Source organism: Suricata suricatta, chromosome 3 (genome assembly GCF_006229205.1).
Source record: "Suricata suricatta isolate VVHF042 chromosome 3, meerkat_22Aug2017_6uvM2_HiC, whole genome shotgun sequence".
NCBI lineage: Eukaryota > Metazoa > Chordata > Mammalia > Carnivora > Herpestidae > Suricata > Suricata suricatta.
This window is the reverse complement of record NC_043702.1, coordinates 36,855,612-36,875,668: the sequence shown is the minus strand read 5'-3', so window position 1 is coordinate 36,875,668 and position 20,057 is coordinate 36,855,612. Positions and strand designations below refer to the sequence as shown.

The 20,057-nt window shown below is 37.8% G+C and overlaps 1 protein-coding gene across 1 annotated transcript in view; it reads right to left on the bottom strand.

The window, feature by feature from the left end:
- Positions 1–20,038, bottom strand: part of PGAP1 (post-GPI attachment to proteins 1) — a 79,053-nt gene extending 59,015 nt beyond the window's left edge. Inside the window, exons 1-3 of the mRNA XM_029934171.1 lie at positions 19,820–20,038; positions 13,180–13,333; positions 6,959–7,134 (exon numbers count right to left, since the gene is read on the bottom strand). Of these exons, the coding sequence (XP_029790031.1) occupies positions 6,959–7,134; positions 13,180–13,333; positions 19,820–19,966 (477 nt within the window). The 5' untranslated portion in view covers positions 19,967–20,038. The remainder of the gene's footprint in view (positions 1–6,958; positions 7,135–13,179; positions 13,334–19,819) is intronic.
- Positions 20,039–20,057: the final 19 nt, after the last annotated feature.

Here is a 20,057-nt window from a genome sequence, read left to right as displayed (position 1 = left end):
GAATTCAAGACCTGAGTGATACAATCAAATGGAACAACATCCGTATCATAGGAATTCCTGAAGAGGAAGACAGAGAGAAAGGGCCTGAAGGGATACTAGACCAAATTATAAATGAGAATTTCCAAAATCTGGGAAAAGAAATGGACATTCAAATTCAAGAGGCACAAAGAACCCCCTTAAGACGTAATTTGAATCGGCCTTTGGCACAATATATCATAGTGAACCTGGCAAAATATAAAGATAAAGACAGAATTCTGAAAGCAGCTAGGGAGAAAAGGGCCCTCACATACAAAGGGAAACCTATCAGAGTGGTTACGGACCTATCAAATGAAACTTTGCAGGCCAGGAAGGAATGGCAGGAAATCTTCAATGTGATGAGCAGAAAAAACATGCAGCCAAGAATCCTTTATCCAGCAAGCCTGTCATTCAAAATAGGATAAAGGTGCTCCCAAATAAACAAAAATCGAGAGAATTCATGACCACCAAACCAGCCCTACAAGAAATCCTAAGAGGGACCCTATGAGGGAAATGTTGCAAAGGATACAAGGTGCCAGAGACACCACTATAAACATGAATTCTATGGAGAACACAATGATTCTAAACCCATATTTTTCAATAATAACATGGAATGTAAATGGACTGAATGCTCCAACCAAAAGACACAGGGTAGCAGAACAGATAAAAAACAAAATCCAACTATTTGCTGTCTACAAGTGACTCATTTTCGACCTGAAGATACCTTCAGGTTGAAAGTAAAGGGATGGAGAAATATCTATCATGTGACTGGAATCCAAAAGAAAGGAGGAGTAGCCATACTTATATCAGACAAACTAGACTTTAAAGTAAAGGCAGTAACAAGAAATGAAGAAGGACATTATATAATAATTACAGGATCTCTAAATCAGGAAGAGCTAACAATTACAAATATCTATGCACCAAATTCGGAAGCACCCAAATACATACAACAATTAATCACAGATAGAAACAATCTGATTGATAAGAATGCGCTAATTGCAGGAACTTTAATACTCCACTGACAGCAATGGATAGATCAACCAGATACAAAATCACTAAAAAAAAACAATGGACCTGAACGACACATTCGAATAGATGGAATTGATGGATATATTTAGAACTCTGCATCTTGAAGTTAGGAAATTCACCTTCTTATCAAGTGCACATAGTACATTCTCCAAGACAGATCACATACTGGGGCATAAAGCAGCCCTCCATAAGTATAAACGAATAGAGATCATACCATGCACACTTTCGGATCCCAATGCTATGAAACTTGAAATTAACCACAGGAAAAAGTCTGGAAAACCTCCAAAAATGTGGAGGTTAAAAACCACCCTATTAAAGAATGATTGGGCTAGTCAGGCAATTAGAGAAAAAATTAACAAATATATGGAAACAAATGAAAATGAAAATACAACCATCCAAAATCTCTGGGATGCAGCAAAGGCAGTCCTAAGAGGAAAGTATATTGCAATCCAGGCTAATCTCAACAAACTAGAAAAAGCACAAATTCAAAATCTAACAGAGCACCTACTGGAACTAGAAGGGAAGCAGCAAGAGCACCCCAAACCCAGCAGAACAAAAGAAATCATAAAGATCAGGGTAGAAATAAACAATATAGAATCCAAAAAAACAGTTGAGCTGACCAATGAAATCAAGAGTTGGTTCTCTGAAAAAAATAAACAAAATTGATAATCCTCTAGCCAGGCTCTTCAGAAAGAAAAGAGAGACCACCCAGATAGACAAATTCATGAATGAAAAAGGATCTATTACAACCAATCCCTTAGAAATACAAGCAATCATCAGAGATTACTATAAAAAATTACATGCCAACAAACTGGACAACCTAGAAGAAATGGACAAATTCCTAAATGCACATGCACTGCCAAAATTCAAATGGTAAGAGATAGAAAGCATGAACAGACCCATAACCGGTGAAGAAATTGAATCCATTATCAAAAATCTCCCAACGAATAAGAGCCCAGGGCCAGATGGCTTCCCAGGGGAATTCTACCAGACATTTAAAGCAGAGCTCATACCCATTCTTCTCCAACTATTCCAAAAAATAGAAATAGAAGGAAAACTTCCAACTCATTCTACGAAGCCAGCTTCACCTTGATACCCAAACCAGATAGAGACCCAGCCAAAAAAGAGAACTACAGACCAATATCCTTAATGAATACCGATGCAAAAAACTCAACAAGAAATTAGCAAATCGAATTCAACAGCATATAAAAAGAATTATCCATCATGATCAAGTGGGATTCACTCCTGCGTTACACGGCTGGTTCAATATTCACAAATCCATCAATGTGATACATCACATTAACAAAAGAAGGGAAAAAAACCCATAGGATCCTGTCGATAGATGCAGAAAAAGCATTTGACAAAATATAGCACCCTTTTTTTAAAATAGTTTATTGTCAATTTGGTTTCCATACAATACCCAGTGCTCTTCCCCATAAGTGCCCTCCTCCATCACCACCACCTCTTTTCTCCCCTCCCCCTTCCCCTTCAACCCTCAGTTCGTTTTCAGCATTCATTCGTCTCTCAAGCTTTGCATCCCTCTCTCTCCCCAACTCTTTCCGTCTTCCCCTCCCTCTGGTCCTCCATTAGGTTGCTCCTGTTTTCCTGTTAAACCTATGAGTGCAATCATATGGTATATGTCCTTCTCTGCCTGACTTATTTCACTTAGCATGACACCCTCCAGGTCCATCCACTTTCCTACAAATGGCCATATTTCATTCTTTCTCATTGCCATGTAATACTCCATTGAGTATATATACCACATCTTCTTGATCCATTCATCAGGTGATGGACATTTAGGCTCTTTCCATGTTTTGGCTATTGTTGACAGTGCTGCTGTGAACATTGGGGTGTATGTGCTCCTGTGCATCAGCATTTCTGTCTCTCTTGGGTAAATCCCTAGCAGTGCTATTCCTGGGTCATAAGGGAGTTCTATGGATAGTTTTTTGAGGAACCTCCACACTATGTTCCAGAGCAGCTGCACCAGTTTACATTGCCACCAACAGTGCAGGAGGGTACAGCACCCTTTCTGAATAAAAACTCTTGAGAAAGTCGGAATAGAAGGAACTTACCTAAACATTATGAAAGCAGTTTATGAAATCCCACAGGTAATATCATCCTCAATGGGGAAAAATTGAGAGCTTTCCCCCTGAGATCAGGAACACCACAGGGGTGTCCACTCTCACCACTGTTGTTTAACATTGTGCTGGAAGTCCTAGCATCAGCAATCAGACAACAAAATGAAATAAAAGGCATCAGAATTGGCAAAGAAGAAGTCAAACTTTCACTTTTCGCAGATGACATGATACTCTACATGGAAAACTCGGCAGACTCCACCAGAAGCCTTCTAGAACTGATTAATGACTTCAGTAAAGTTGCAGGGTACAAAATCAAGGTACAGAAATCAGTTCCATTCCTATACGCCAATAATGAAGCAGCGGAAAGAGAAATCAAGAAACTGATCCCATTCATGATTGCATGAAAAACCATAAAATACCTAGGAGTAAATCTAACCAAGGATGTAAAGACCTATATGATGAAAACTATAGAAAATTTATGAAGGAGATTGAAGAAGACACCAAGAAATGGAAAAACACTCCCTGTTCGTGGATTGGAAGAATAAACATTGTGAACATGTCATTACCACCCAAAGCAATCTACACACTCAATGCAATCCCCATCAAAATTGCACCAATATTCTTCTCCAAACTAGAACAAACCATCCTCAAATTCGTATGGAACCACAAAAGACCCCGTTTAGCCAAAGTTATATTGAAGAAGAAAACCAAAACGGGAGGCATCACAGTCCCAGACTTTAGCCTCTACTACAACGCTGTCATCATCAAGACAGTATGGCATTGGCACTAAAACAGACACATAGACCAATGGAAAGGAAAAAAGAACCCAGAACTGGGCCCACAAATGTACGGACAATTAATTTTTGACAAAGCAGGAAAGAGTATCCAATGGAAAAAAGACTGCCTCTTTAGCAGGTGGTGCTGGGAGAACTGGATGGCAACATGCAGAAGAATGAAACTAGACCACTTTCTTACACCATACACAAAAATTAACTCAAAATGGCTGAAGGACCTGAATGTGAGACAGGAAAACATCAAAACCCTTGAGGAGAAAGTAGGAAACAGCCTCCTTGACCTCAACCACAGCAATTTCCTATTCAACACATCCCCAAAGGCAAGGGACATGAAAGCAAACTGAACTCTTGGACCTCATCAAGATAAAAAGTTTCTGCACTGCAAAGGAAACCATCAAGAAAACTAATAGGCAACCAACAGAATGGGAAAAGACAGTGCAAATGACATATCAGATAAAGGACTAGTATCCAAAATCTACAAGGAACTCACCAAATGCCACACCCACAAAACAAATAACCCAGTGAAGAAATGGGCAGAAGACATAAACAGACACTTCTCCAAAGAGGACATCCAGATGGTCCACAGGCACATGAAACGTTGCTCAACATCACTCATCATCAGGGAAACACAAATCAAAATCACAGTGAGACACCACCTCACACCAGTCAGAGTGGCTAAAATGAACAAATCAAGAGACTATAGATGCTGGCGAGGGTGTGGAGAGACGGGCACCCTCCTACACTGTTGGTGGGAATGTAACCTGGTACAACCGCTCTGGAAAACAGTGTGGAGGTTCGCCAAAAAAACTATCGTTAGACCTCCCCTCTGACCCAGCAATAGCACTGCTAGGGATTTACCCAAGAGATACAGAAGTGCTGATGCATACAAGCACATGTACCCCAATGTTCACAGCAGCACTGTCAACAATAGCCAAAACATGGAAAGAGCCTAAATGTCCATCACCTGATGAATGGATCAAGAAGATGTGGTATATATACACAATGGAGTACTACATGGCAATGAGAAAGAATGAAATCTGGCCATTTGTAGGAAAGTGGATGGACCTGGAGGGTGTCATGCTAAGTGAAAAAGTCAGGCAGAGAAGAACACATACCATATGTTTACACTCATAGGTCTAACAGGAGAACAGGAGCAACCTAATGGAGGACCAGGGGGAGGGGAAGAGGGAGAGAGAGTTGGGGAGAGAGAGGGATGCAAACCTTGAGAGACTGTTGAATACTGAAAACAAACTGAGGGTTGAAGGAGGAAGGGCAGGGGGAAGGGAGGTGGTGGTGATGGAGGAGGGCACTTGTCGGGTAGAGCTTGGGTGTTGTATGGAAACCAACTTGACAATAAACTATTTTTTATAAAAAAAGAAAGAAAGAAAAAGAACCTTTTGAATCAAAATTGACCAACTGGGGTCCATTAGTTCTTTAAATATTTTTTCCTCTCCAATTTCATATATATATATATTAGACTGCTTAGTATTGTCCCACATCTTCCTGAGGCTCTTACCTTTTCATTCTTTTTTGGTGTTTCATTTTGGGATAGTTCCTATTGTCGTATCTTCAAATTAAATAATCTCTTGTTCTGTAGTATTCAATCGGTTTAAAGTCTATGTACTGAATTTTTCATTTCTGATATGTATTTTTTCAGTTCTCGTTTTCCTTTTTGTTCTTTTTTAATAGTTTCCATGTGTTTGTTGAGATACCTCATCTGTTCTCTCTACTTTACTTAACTCCTTATCCGTAAGTATCTTTGAGGCTTATATTTAAGCATTAAGGTGAATCCTGGAATAGCTTTTACTTTAGAGCTAGAATAGTCCTATACCTAGGGAGCATCCATTCTGGGATCTCAACTGAATGCCCAGAGTGTTCAGCTAGGTCTTTCTGCTCTAGCTGATCAGAACTCCTGTTTCCTAGCACCATGTGACTTCTGGAATCTCAATTCAAGCCATAATTTCCCCAGTAGCTTTTTATTTTTATTTTTTTTTTGGCTGGGAGTTTCACTGTGGCATACCATAGAAAGCAGTAGCTCCCCCTCGGTAGGCAATAGAATTTTATCCCTGACATTGTTTAGAAGTGTTGGCACAGAATGATTTTTAGACTGTTTTACTACTCTTTCAAGTTTCTCTAAAGATATATATTCTCCTTATTCCTTGCACTTGAGGTAGATACACTCCATCACTTCCTCCTTGGTATGCCATTACCCTGTAGCTTCTTGCCCTGTGCATATTCAGCACTGCAGTCAAAGTTGAAAAATGCAAATTTCTAGAACTTCTATCTCTGCCTGATTCTCTTCTTTCTAATACCGTGCCCAGGGGATGCCTGGGTGGCTCAGTAGGTTAAGAATCTGACTTCGGCTCTGGTCACGATCTCGTGGTTCATGGATTAGAGCCCCTACTCAGGTTCTGTGCTGACAGCTCAGAACCTGGAGCCTGTTTCAGATTCTGTGTCTCCCTCTCTCTCTGCCCTTCCCCCACTCCTGCTCTGTCTCAAAAATAATGTAGAAAAAAAAATTTTTTAATAATAATACCATGCCCACAAATCTAACCACTCCAGTAGCCCCAAATTCCAATCTCTGTCTTTTTCAGCTCAATTATATAAATGTGCTCTGCTTGATCTCCACCCACTTGTCCCATGGTCTGGGAAATGCTTTCAGGCAGAGAATCAAGGAATCATAAAGCTCACCTTGAATATTTTCCTTCTTTCAGGGATCATGGTCCTTCTCTACTTGGTTGGCCAACACTTGAAAACATATACTTCAACATTTTGGCTAGCTTTATAGTTGCTTACTAGGTCTACCCTAGTACCAGTTATTTACCAGTTATTTTACCAGTTAAATTCACAAGAAAGGTTTCTTATAAGTTTAATTTAAACTTCAAAAAACCACTGAGTTCAAAATAAGACTCCCACCAAAAAGACAAACAAACCTTTGTGCCATCTTTAACTTCCATATAAACACACGTCTTAAAATAAGTGGAATATCTTTAAAAAGATATGAATAGGTGATCACTGTTGACTTGCATGCTTATCTCTTACCTTATAGAGTTTAAGAATTGTTTTAATGCATTCATGTACAAACTTGGTCTGTTTCTGAAGACTACCACCATATAGTGCCACCAGTTCTTCATTGAAATTCACAGTAAAGAAGTCAAAGTGGTATTTGAAGTCAATGTCTTCTGCTTTTCTAAGTGCAATAGAGCCAAGAGAACGAACTGCAGAGAAAAATGTAATGTGCACATTAAACAAAATTTTTAAATTTTTTAAATGTTTTATTTATTTTTCAGAGAGACAGAGAGACAGCGTGAATTGGGGAGTGCCAGCGAAAGACACAGAATCTGAAGCAGGCTCCAGGCTCTCAGCTGTCAGCACAGAGCTCAACATGAGGCCTAAACCCATGAACCATGAGATCATGACCTGAGTCAAAGTCAGACACTTAGCTGACTGAGCAGGTGCCCCAAACAAACTTTTTAAAAGTTGCTTCAAAGTCTCTTAACAAATAACTTCATCCCACACTCCAAGTATAAACAATCTACTTCAGGGGACATCCTTCAACAGTTATCAATTTAAAAGAACAAACCATTGTTTGTGCCCTGTATGTCTTGTGCCCTAAATGTTTTTTAAATTTAAATTAAATAAAAAGTAAACAGGTCATTCATACTTTACCTGCTTCCACTTCAATAGGGACAACAGCTAAAAGGGAGGGGAAGAATTCTTTGAAGAATAAGAAATGTTAGCCATCTGTATGAGTAAGTCATGCTTGAGGATTTTAGGAATGAGAAAATTCCAGAAATTCCAATGCTCATCACTTGGTTTAGATACCTATGCTTGATGTGTCTTTTTCTTACACATGACATCCAATCCATCAGTAAACCCTATCATGCTCTACTTTCCAAACATATTCCCAATCAACAATTCTCACCATTTCCACTACTGTCTTCCTAATGTAAGCACCATCATCTCTTGCCTTAACTACTCCAATAGTTTCCTCATTGGTCTACCTGCTTCCATCACTGTTTTAGGTTTGTTCTGCAAACTCTTTCACAGAATTGGTGAATTGATTGCCTTAACTGGCATTAAAAATTGCAGTGTATGATTTAGGAAACAAAATACCTATGTGCCATTCCATTTCTTTAAGACATAATTCACACAACTCATTATGTGAAGTGTACAATTCAATGACTTTTAGTATATTCACAGAATTCTAAAATCATTTCTCTAACTTTAGAAATTTTTAATTACTCCAGAAAGAAAACCCTGTACTCATTAGTAGTCACTTCTTATACCTCTTCTCCTTCCAATTTTTGGAAACTACAAATTTACTTTCTGTCTCTATGGATTTGCTTATTCTGGACATTTCTATAAATGGGATCACATATGTGCTTTTTTATGACTGGCTTCTTTCACTTAAAATGTTTTCAAGGTTTATCCACATTGTACCACGTAATTCATGTTATCAGTTAATTCACTCCTTTTTTATGATATAAGCTTCAGGTGTACAGTTTTATAATTCAACATCTGTATACACTACAAAGTGATTACCACCACAAACTTTTTTACTATTCGTCAACATATAGCTGGCTCCCTTCACTCATTTTACTTACTCTTAAACCCCTTCCCCTCTGGTAACCACTAGCCTGTTCTCTGTACCTATGAATTTATTTTGTTTATTCATCTTTTCGTAGATTTCACCTGAGTGAAATCATATGGTATTTCTCTTTTTTTGTCAGGTTCACTCACTTAGCATAATACCCTCAAGTTCATCCATGTTATTACAAATGGTAAGATTTCATTCCTGGTATTTGGTGTTTTGTTTTTTTTTATAGTAGCTATTCTGACAGGTGTGAGGGGATATGGTGGTTTTGATTTGCATTTCCCTAATAATTAGTGATACTGAGTACCTTTTCATGTGCCTGCTAGCCATCTATATGTCTTCTTTGGAGAAATGTCTACTCAGATCTTCTGCCTATTTTTCTGTTTAGTTTATTTGGGGGCATGGGAGGGAGAGAGAAAGGGAGCAGGGAAGGGGCAAAGAGAAAGGGAGAGAGAATCACATGGGGCTCAATCCCATAACTATGAGATCATGACCTGAACCAAGATTGAGTCAGCTACTTAACCAACTGAGCCACCCAGGCATCCCTCAGATCCTCTGTCCATTTACCAATCAGGCTGTTTTTGTTGTTGTTTAATTAGTAAGTTCTTTATTTCAGATATTAACCACCTATTGTATATATGGTTTACAAATATCTTCTCCCACTGAGTAGATTGTCTTCTCATTTAGTGGTTTCCTTTGTTGTACAGAAGCTTTGTAGTTTGGTGTAGTTCCATTTATTTATTTTTCTTTTTGTTTCTCTTGCTTTTGGAGTGAGATTCACAAAGATGGTACTTAGTCCGATGTCAAGGAGCTCACTGCCTAAGTTTTCTTCTAGGAATTTTAAGGTTTCACGTCTTGCATGCAAGTCTTTAATCCACTTTGTGTTAATTTTTGTGTATGGTGGAAGACAGTAGCCTAGTTTCATTCTTTTGCTTGTGGCTATTGTTTTCTCAAAACCACTTATTGAAGAGATGTCCTGTCTCCACTGCATGATCTTGGCTCTTTTTTCACAGATAAATTGTCCATATATATATGGGTTTATTTCTGTGCTCTCAATGCTGTTACACTGATTTGTGAGTCTGTTTTTCTGCCAATACTATATACTGTTTTGATTATTACAGGTCTGTAGTACAGTTCAAAATCAGGGAGAGCAATACTTCCAGCTTTTTCTTTCTCAAAATTGTTTTGGCTATTCGGGATCTTCTGTGGTTCCATACAAATTTTAGAATTAATTTTTCTAGTTCCATGAAGTATATTATTGGAGTTTTCATAGGTATTGCATAGAATTTGTAGATTGCTTTTGGTAGTGTGGACATTTTAACAATATTAATGCTTCCAATCCATAAGCATAGAATATCTTTCCCTGTGTTTTCAATTTTCTTTCATCCATCTTAAGGTTTAACATAGGGTTCAGTGTAGAGATCTTTCAGTCCTTTGTGAAATTTATTCCTAGGTATTTTATTCTTTTCAATGTCATTGTAAATGGGATTGTTTCTTTAATTTCTCTTGTTATTTCATTATTAGTATACAAAAATGCCAGATTTCTACATATTGATTTTTTTAAGTTATTTTTGAGAAACAGAGCGCAAGTGGGGAAGAAGTGGGGGGGGCGGGGCGGGGGGACACAGAATCCAAAGCAGGCTCCAGGCTCTGAGCCATCAGCACAGAACCCGATGCAGGGCTCGAACTCCCAAACTGCAAGATCATGACCCAAGCAAAAGTCGGCCACTTAACGAACTGAGCCACCCAGGCACCCCAGATTTCTGTATATTGATTTTGTATTCTGAATTTTACTAAATTCATTTACTAATTCTAAGAACTTTTCATGGAGTCTTTAGGGTTTTCTATGTACATCATCTGCAAATAGGAACGATTTTACTTCTTTCTTTCCAATGTGGATGGCTTTTTAAAAAATTTTCTTGCCTTATTTCTGTGGCTAAGACTTCCAATACTATGTTGAATAAAAGTGGTGAGAGTGGGCATCTTTGTCTTGTTCCTGAAATTAGAGGAAAAGCTTTCAGCTTTTCACCACTGAGTATGATGTTAGCTGTATGACAGACATATATGATCTTTACTGTGTTGACATACATTCCCTCTATACCTACTTTGTTGAGATTTTATCATACATGAATACTGAAATTTGTTAAATGCTTTTGCTGCATCTGAGATGATCATATGATTTTTATCATTCATTAATATAATTGTATCATGTTGACTGATTTGTGGATGCTGAACCTTTCTTGCATCCCCGGAGTAAATCTCACTTGATTATGTATTGTTGGATTTGATTTGCTAATACTTTGCTAAAGATTTCTGCATCTATGCTCATCAAGGTTATTGGCCTATAATTTTCTTTTTTCATTTTTATTGCTGAATAATATTCTATTATATAATATATTTTATTCATTTATCCAAATGATGGACATTTGGGTTGTTTCTACATTTTAGCTAGTCTGAATTGCACTGCTATGAACATTCGTAAACAAGTTTGTGTGATGTATGTTTTCATTTTTCTTCAGTAGATACCGATAGTGAAATTGCTAGACTCCATGTTTAGTATTCCAAGGAACAGCCAAATTGTTTTTCCAAAGTGGCTCTACCATTTTATATTCCCACCAGTGACACATGAGGGTTTCAATTTCTTCACATTCTCAACATTTGCTATTATATATCTTTTAGATTATGGCTACCCTAGTGGGTATGAAATGTTATCTACCACTGTGGTTTTGATTTGCATTTCCCTCATGATTAATGATACTTGCTATCTTTCCTTCTTCCACTCTCACCCCTTTATAGCATATTCTCTACATAGCAAAGCCAGAGTAATCATTTTCAAAAAAATAAAGCACATCCACCAGATGGTTTAAAATTTAAAAATCTTGGCAATTCCAATGCTGTCAAGGATGTGGAGCAAAAAGAAGTATAATGTACTGTTTCTGGGAGTATATTAGTACAACTGGTAAAAATAAAAGGATACTTATAACCTGTGACACAGAATTACATTATGATATACATCTTACAGAAAGAAACAAGGGTTTACATGGTCCAAAGTAAGAAAAATGTTTATTACTTATAAGTGCCAATAAATGTAAACAACACAAGTGTTCAAAGACAGAATATTTAAATTATAGTAGAGTCATACAGTAAAATAATATACAGTGAGGAAAATGAATGAATCACAGCTCATACAAGTTGAATTTTTTAAAATATTGAGTGGGAGAAGCCAGGCACGAAAGAATACACACTGAATGAATATGTTTATATGACAACGTTTAAAAATAACCCCAAATAAGTAGATTGTATTAGAGATGGATATTCAGATACTAAAACAATAAAGTGAAGGAAATTACTAGCTTAGTTAGAGTTGTGGTCACATCTAGGAAGCGGGAAAAGTTTTATCAGGAAGGCACATAGAGAGGACTTCCACAGTACTGGCAATCTTCTACTTCTTGACTTAGGTTTTGGTTCTATGGGTATTTACTTTATAATAACTTTTAACTGATTATATTCTTCACATTTCTCTAGATGTGTGTTATATTTCAAACAATTTAACAACAAAAAGATCAGAATATATCATTTCCTACCCAAAGCCCTCTAAAAGCTTCTCATCATACTTAGAAAAAAATTTCCCATCGCACTTCGATCAAAAAAGTCTTTTCACAGCTTATAGGATACAGCATGTGGGTACTTTTCCATCCTCATTTCTTGTCACTTTCTCTAGGTTCAGTGGCCTTGAATGTACCAAGCATGTTCCTGCCTCAGGGTCTTTCCCCAAATAGTCACATACCTCAGTCTCTTGCTACACTCAAGCCTCTGTTCATATGTCACCTCCTTATACTGGCCTTTCCTGCTCACTTCAACAGCCACCTACTGACCCTATTTATCTTCTATCCCTCATTCTGCTTTATTTTTCTTTCTAACTTTTAACATTATTGATGTACTTGTTTAACGGCTGTGTTCCCAACAAGAATGTAAACTTAATGAGGGTAGAGATTTTAATCTTGGTCTGTTTTAGATCCCTAACACTTAAAACACAAATATTTGCCAGATAAATGTATAACATGTAAGTAATTATACAAAATTTTGAATTAATTCTATTCTTACTATATAAAAGTTATATAATATGCCAGTTAATAACCAAAAAAGCATATCTTAACTGAAATTACTTCCAGGTTACTTGATTGTTAAGCCAGAAATAACTGCTATTATCTATCTCCAGGCCAAGATTTCAGTTTGGAATCTATATATATAACATCCCTACCATAACCTTTCTGTGTTCCCATCAGTACTTCCAAATCTATTTAAACAGCTCCAAAGGAAAAAAAAACCAATCTTCTCTCATTTAGCATAACATACACTGATTTACTTCTCTAATCAATGTTTTACAAAGTTGTTTTCTGTACCTTCCGTTTCCAACATAAACCTTTCTTCTGCTGATTGCTGAATCCCTATTTCACCTATTTGTCCCACACACTCCATCCTGTTTTTTCTCCTTATTCTTTTCTAAGTGGTCTTCAACTACTCTTTGTACTTACGTCTTTTTCTCTCAAACAAAATGTCACATATTTGTGTCTCCCAATATCCTAGCACAGTACTTACCATAGAGTATGTATCTGATAAATTCAATTTAATTTTAAAGCTTTCAAAATTTACTTCTAAGACTTACCTTGCTTGTAACTTCCAGCATTACCAGGAAGAAAGAGAACTGGAATACCCGTCAAAGGGAGCATTTTGTGTTCTTCAGCATAGGATCCTTCTCCATAAAGATATAATTCATATGCAGGATAGCGTTTTGCCATTTTCTTTGGAAGTTCTACTTTCTACAGCAAAGAGAATAAACCAGTTTCACTTTAATCAGTTGTATTAATACAATTCAGCCTATTGTATCCATTTCTGTATTACACACATTTGAAACAGTGAAGCATTAAAATACTACTAGTGAAAAAACTGCACTTGATGCCTCATACAAATTTTACTTTTAGCTTCTTCATATGTAGAATTAGTCTTGAATTATGTGAGTTTTGAACATGCAGTCTTCAGGAACGCATAAAATGGAACTCCCTGAAATTCTAATGGATACAAATTATTCAAAATAGCCACTGACTAAAGAAAAACACTGAGGTATGTCAGCAAGTTACATGTTAACATAAGTTGAAAAACACTTAATATGGTATCAGTTTCAATTATACTTAGAAATGATAAAGGCTTTCCATTATCAAATCCATTCTTTTTTGCTATTTTAAACTGTTTTGTAATGTCTCTCCTTTTATTCAGACTCAACTATATACTCCTGTTATATGAGAAAGTAAGCTTGTTTTATAATGCAGCTTTCTGACCTCTCAACTTATTAAGCGTTGACCTGCAAGATGCTTAACAAATTAATCTGAACTTTACAGCCATGTCTTGGTCAGGACATGTATACTCTTCTCACCATAAACATTCCAATGAATTAGCATCTGTTTCAGTTTCCATGGACTAGGTATATGGTTGGTCAGCAAGCCCTAACTACTCTGCAATTCACTTTGATAACAAATGAGCCAGTGGTTCACATAAATTTTTTCAACAAAATAGAAGATCTTAATGTCATTCCCAAAACATAAGCATCTATAAAAGTGATGGTAAAGTATAAGCCCTTCTTCTGCCCCTTTTTTTGAGTATACAAACCATTAAAAAGGAAGCCAGTTATATTGAATAGATTTTAAATAGACATCAATAGATTTAATGATCTAGCAGTGCTATACATATGCTTGATAAAAAATTTTAACTACTGAATGAATTTTAATTTCTTTTTTTATATATTTTTAATATTTATTTATTTTTGAAAGACAGAGAGAGACAGATCATGAGCAGGGGAGGTGCAGAGAGAGAGGGACACACAGAATCGGAAGCAGGCTCCAGGCTCTGAGCTGCCAACAGAGCCCAACGCGCGGCTTGAACCCATGGACTTGGATCATGACCCAAGCTGAAGTTGGATGCTCAACTGACTGAGCTACCCAGGTGCTCCCAAAGCCTATAAGTGGTAATGACACTGGAAAACTTTACTGTTCTAAAAAGCAGAATTCTGATCATTCATGCACATTCCTGAGCATTCTTTTAAAAATATTACCATAATCAATCTGTGTTAATAACACCTGAAAACATCTTTAGAGACTGTGCGCTTACTGCTTAAGATATTAGCAATTTTATCTCCTCCAATACTCAAAATGCAGAAATACCAATCCCACAATATACTCTACACATGTATATGGGCTTTAACTCAAATTAGTCCCAATTTTTGACTATGCACAATATATAATAAAAAATGATGCAATATTTTGTTAAAGTACTCAAAAAGGAAATGTGAGAGAACAAGGAAATGTTAATCTAAACTTCTCCCAATTTAGTACATCTTTTGATATAACAGTACATGAATATTAGATCATTCTTTTTAGTACATTAGCTAAACAACGTTTTGATTAAGTTAGCTGAAAATTAACTCAGAAGAATAGGAAACTATCACTATATTGAAAAAGAAATATGTAATTCTCTGGAGACAGAAAAATAAGCAAAAGAACATATTTGATATATGTCATAATATGCTATTATGAAAGCAATTCTGTAGTGTGAAAGCATACATATTAAAAAATATGAATTCAGACCAGATGAAGCAGAATAATGTATAAAGAGGGAAACAGGTAGAACCACAAAAAAAGTAGTAGTTGTAGGCAAATGGCAAAATTGCATTTCCAGTTCAAGTTGGGAGTGGCAGGAAGAGACCAGAAGGATTCTGACCAAATTGAAGACAGAAAAGTTATAGGCCTATGAACAGGATGCTGATGAATGATGAAGAAAAAGATGAGGGTCAAGGGTTTTAAAAGAAAACTTTTATAGTAACAAGAGTCCCATATATTTTAAATTATTTTGCATGTATTATTTTAAATGAGCACCACTTCCAAAACAGACCTTTAATCAAAATCAATTACCTTCATACTTAAATAATATGCCCACAATCCTGCCCCATCTGTCCATCCTCTCTTGACTCTGCCTTAGTACAGGTCCTTCTAATCTCTAACCCCAAACCCTTTCTTTTTTTTTTTTTTAATGTTTTTTATTTATTTTTGAGAGAGAGAGAGAGACAACACAAGCAGGGGAGGGTCAGAGAGAGAGGGAGACACAGAATCCAAAGTAGGCTCCAGGCTCTGAGCTAGTTGTCAGCATAGAGACCAATGCAGGCCTGAACCCACGAACCATGAGATCATAACCTGAGCTGAAGCCGGATGCTTAACCGACTAAGCCACGAGATGCCCTACCTCAAACCCTTTCAAAAGACAAAAATTCTAATAAGTTCCCAAGTGCTAGAAAAGTATTGACTCAAGAAACAAATGTCTTTCTTTTATGACATATATCTTTTACTTGTAAATTAAAATTGGAAAATTCAAATTTGAGCTCCATAATTAACAAAAAGAGAAGAAAAAGAGATCTGATCAAAATGAATGCAGTTCAAAAGAGCTCTCAGCCCTTTCCTCATCCTATCCGTAAGGACTCCAGCTTAATAAAAACACCTAGGGCCAATTGAATCTTTCACACTGGTTGGTCTTTCTTCCTGTCATAACCTCCCTGCTACAATCCATAGTTCATGGCGGTGTCAGGAAAAACCTTGTTAAAGCATACACCTGTGCTTCCTGACTGCATTTATAAAGGCCTAAGACAGAGGTCCTCTAATATTTGGCTCTAATTATTCTTCCCTATCTTATAATTTACACGTGCCATGTTTTAAAATTTTTTTTTTAATGTCTTATTTATGTTTGGTACATGGAGAGACAGAGCATGAGAGGGGGAGGGGCAGAGAGAGAGAGGGAGACACAGAATAGGAAGCAGGCTCCAGGCTCTGAGCTGTGAGCACAGAGCCTGATATGGGGCTCGAACCCACGAACGTGAGATCTGACCTGAGCCCAAGTCGGAGGTTTAACCGACTGAGCCACCCAGGCGCCCCTTAAAATTTATTTTTAATATGCTTCAAAATTCAAGATTCAATAGGATATACATTGAAAGGGCTCTCTTCTACCACTAGTCCTTTAGCCATCTAGTTTGCACCCAGAAGGCAACCAATGTTAGCAATTTTTATATATACATATTGCTTATACACTGTGTTCTGGTGCCTTCCCACCTTCACAAATGCTATTCTTTACTCCTACAATTTCCTGGTTTCTGGATTAAATGAACTACACACACACACACACACACACACATCCTCTAATTTACTACAACTTGTAGCCTTTGACTACTGAAGATGAATGAACTTGGACACTCTCTTTTGTGTAGAATCTCACATGTACTCTTATAGTGAAATTATAATATTTAGCACATTTTAACTATCCATTACATTCCTGTTTCCCCCATTGTGTTATAAAGCCATAAAAATTATAAAGACAAAGGCAAAGTCTGATTCATCTCTAATTCCTTCTTACCCATACCACGTATCTAGAATATACCTGACACTGAGTAGTTACTCAATAAATTATTTGCTAAACAAACATCACACTCAATAACAAAATGCTATGATTTGCATTTTCTAATATCAACATTTTCTTCGGATAGCAACTGTTAGGTCACTTACCTGAAGACAGCCAAATAAATTACTGTATGGGGAAAAAAACATCAGAGATGTTTCTTCCTGAATTCTACAATTTGCCTAAAACTGTTTGCTACCACATAAAAGCTGTACCTTGCCATCATGATAAAGCAAGAAGCTTTAAGGGGTGATGTGTATTTTGCCTGGGAGGTTTCTGAGATGTTCAGTTAACTCTGAATAAGTGAATCTAGGAAAACCAAAGGTAGAAAATGAATACTCAAACAATTTTAAATTCAAAACTTCACTTTTACAAATAGGTTCAAGTTCCTCGCTGACCTCTTATTTTTTAAATGAACAAAATAGAGTGTGTTTCAACTTTCATTTTTTTCTAAAACTGAGCTAACAAATATGCAAATTAATGGTAAAAAAAAGAAGAAAAAATTCAAGAAGATGAAAAGCCAACGACTATGTCATCTCATATGCGGGTACCATCAACCTGTGAACAATTAGAAAACTTACTATAAAATACAACTAAAAGTAAACAATACATATGATATACATACTTAGAATACCTTTATCCATTAAAAATCACTGGTTCTTAATAGAATAATATCAGTTATCCAGCAATCTCACTATATTCAAAATGATTCCTTTCTATAGACAGGTTTTAACTGTATTTCTAAAGTAACATGACCTGATGTGCACAATAGAAGATCTAAGAATCAAATATAAATATTGTAGTGAATTAACAGCCTCTTTCTACATCATAAAAATAAATATCTACTGAAAATGTGGGTCAGAAACTCCTGACACTGTAATTATTACTATGCTGACAAATTATTAACAGCAACAGAAGAGTAAAACCACAAAAAGGGGATTTGAATCAAAATAACTAGACTACTCAACAACAAAAAAAGCCACACAGCTCTTTTGCATTAGCTAATTTTCTCTTTCTAGTTAATTTTATGAGGCAAGAAGTGCATCTGTGAGGTCCATATGCTTTGTTCCCAACACTAAGTGAGTTCCACTACTGCAGATATTAAAACAGCTTCAATAATTGTGGGCAATCTCAAAATAAATGGGAATTAGTTCTGTATTGTTACAGATAATTTTGTTTTAAACAAACTTCAATGAAGTACAAAACTAAAGCGACTACTTCAATCTACTGAGTTTCTCAATTAAACCATAGAAAAGTGAAAGATTAAAAGGGCTCTATTTTCCGTTTAAAAACAAAACTTAAAAGCCCACGTATTTAACTATGTATAACCTCTGATAAACTTAAACCAGCATACGTGCTTAGAAACTGAGACCACAGTAACACCTTAAAATCTTCTCCTTCAATAGCATCAGATATCAAGTTCTTCCACTCCTTTATAAGCACTGATGCAAAACCAAGATAAGAATCTCAAAGCAAATGAAATCTAAACTAGAGTTTTGCCCACGGGAAAAGATGTTCTTCAACAATTTAAACTTAACGTAGTTTTACAATCTAAATAACAGCAACAGTAATCAAATCATATGCTACTCCATAATGACCTGTACACAGAGGCGATCGCGATCTGCATTCTTCACCTTTAAAAAAAAAATCTGCTACGGTTTTAAAAGTGTACTAAGAATGCGCTTTAATCAGTAATGTATTATAGCACAGATACTTTCTATGATGGGTTGTTGCCATGACAGGCATTCCATAAAAAGGAGATGCGTTTAGAAATAAAAGAATCATTCGGGAGAAATCTTTTTGGACAGCTGTGTAATGTGTCACCACAGCTGGTCATGAGTGAAATTCCAGATTCTCCTAAGCTGAACTGATGAAGCAGTTGTGATGGAAAATGCTCAACCTGGAACGGAAGAGGTGGGGGACGGCGCTCTCTTAAATTGCGAACACAGCGAGAAAACAAGAACAACCCTATGAAATAGGTTTTGTGAAAACTGCTAAGAGGCGACAAGCACAAACACAGGCACGCGTCCCCACGCACGGCCCAGTCACCACGAAACCCGGGGCTCCGCCAAACTTTGCAGGACGCAACCTCGACAGTTCTCCACTGAACGACTCCTCAGGTCGGCCTTCCAGACGGAGGTAAAGCCTGGAGTCTCGAAGGCAGTCTTGGGACCCAGCCAATGCACACTCTGCAGCAGCTCAGCGCCCTTTCCAGCAAAGCGAAAGCAGACATGCAAACCTCTGCGCGGGGTGGGCAGAACTGCGGCGCGTGGAGAGCCAGCGGGGTGCAGAGGCACCTGTTAAGGCAGGAACGCAGGCAAAACGGGGTTGGATTGAGAGGCTGGCTCGGCGTCTCTGGGAACGAGGCGGGGTGGGCCCGGGCAGTCAAAACCTGGGCCTGGGATGTGGGACCGCGAAGCGGGAGGGAGACAAGGGAGCAACAATGGGGCGGCGCGGGGAGGATGCTCAAGGAACCGCCTACCTAACACCCTACGGTTAAGAAAGGACACAAAAGCGGGGTGCCCGGCTGGCTCGTGGGAGGAGCAAAGGACTCTTGATGTTGGGGTTTTAAGTTCCAGGCTCATATCGGGTGTAGAGATTACTAAAAAATAAAAATCTTTAAAAAAAAAAAAAAAAAGGACACAAAGGGTAGGAGAGGTAAGCAGGGAGGGCGGGTGGTCTGCAGTCTTCTGGAAAAAAAAAAAAAGATGCGGTTGGGATAAGGGTGCCACAGAGGCGCGGGGAGCCAAAGCAGGAGAAACCCACAGGAGGGCCCGAGTCTCAGAGCGCCCAGGTGAGCAGAGAGCCGAACCTCACCTGATACTCCGGGTACTCAAACATATAGCTCATACTGCACTTGTTCTCCTCGAAGCCGAAGAAGACGTCCCACAGCCCCAGGGTCGCCATGAAGACCATAAGGGCATAAAACGCCAGGTTCCAGAGATTGACTGAAGGAAGAAACATGGTGCCTCTGCCTGCGCGCGGCCGCCAGCCCGGACCGAGGCGCCGGAGGACGCCCAGCCGCCAGCGCCCGAGCGAAGCCCGGGCAGCGAGC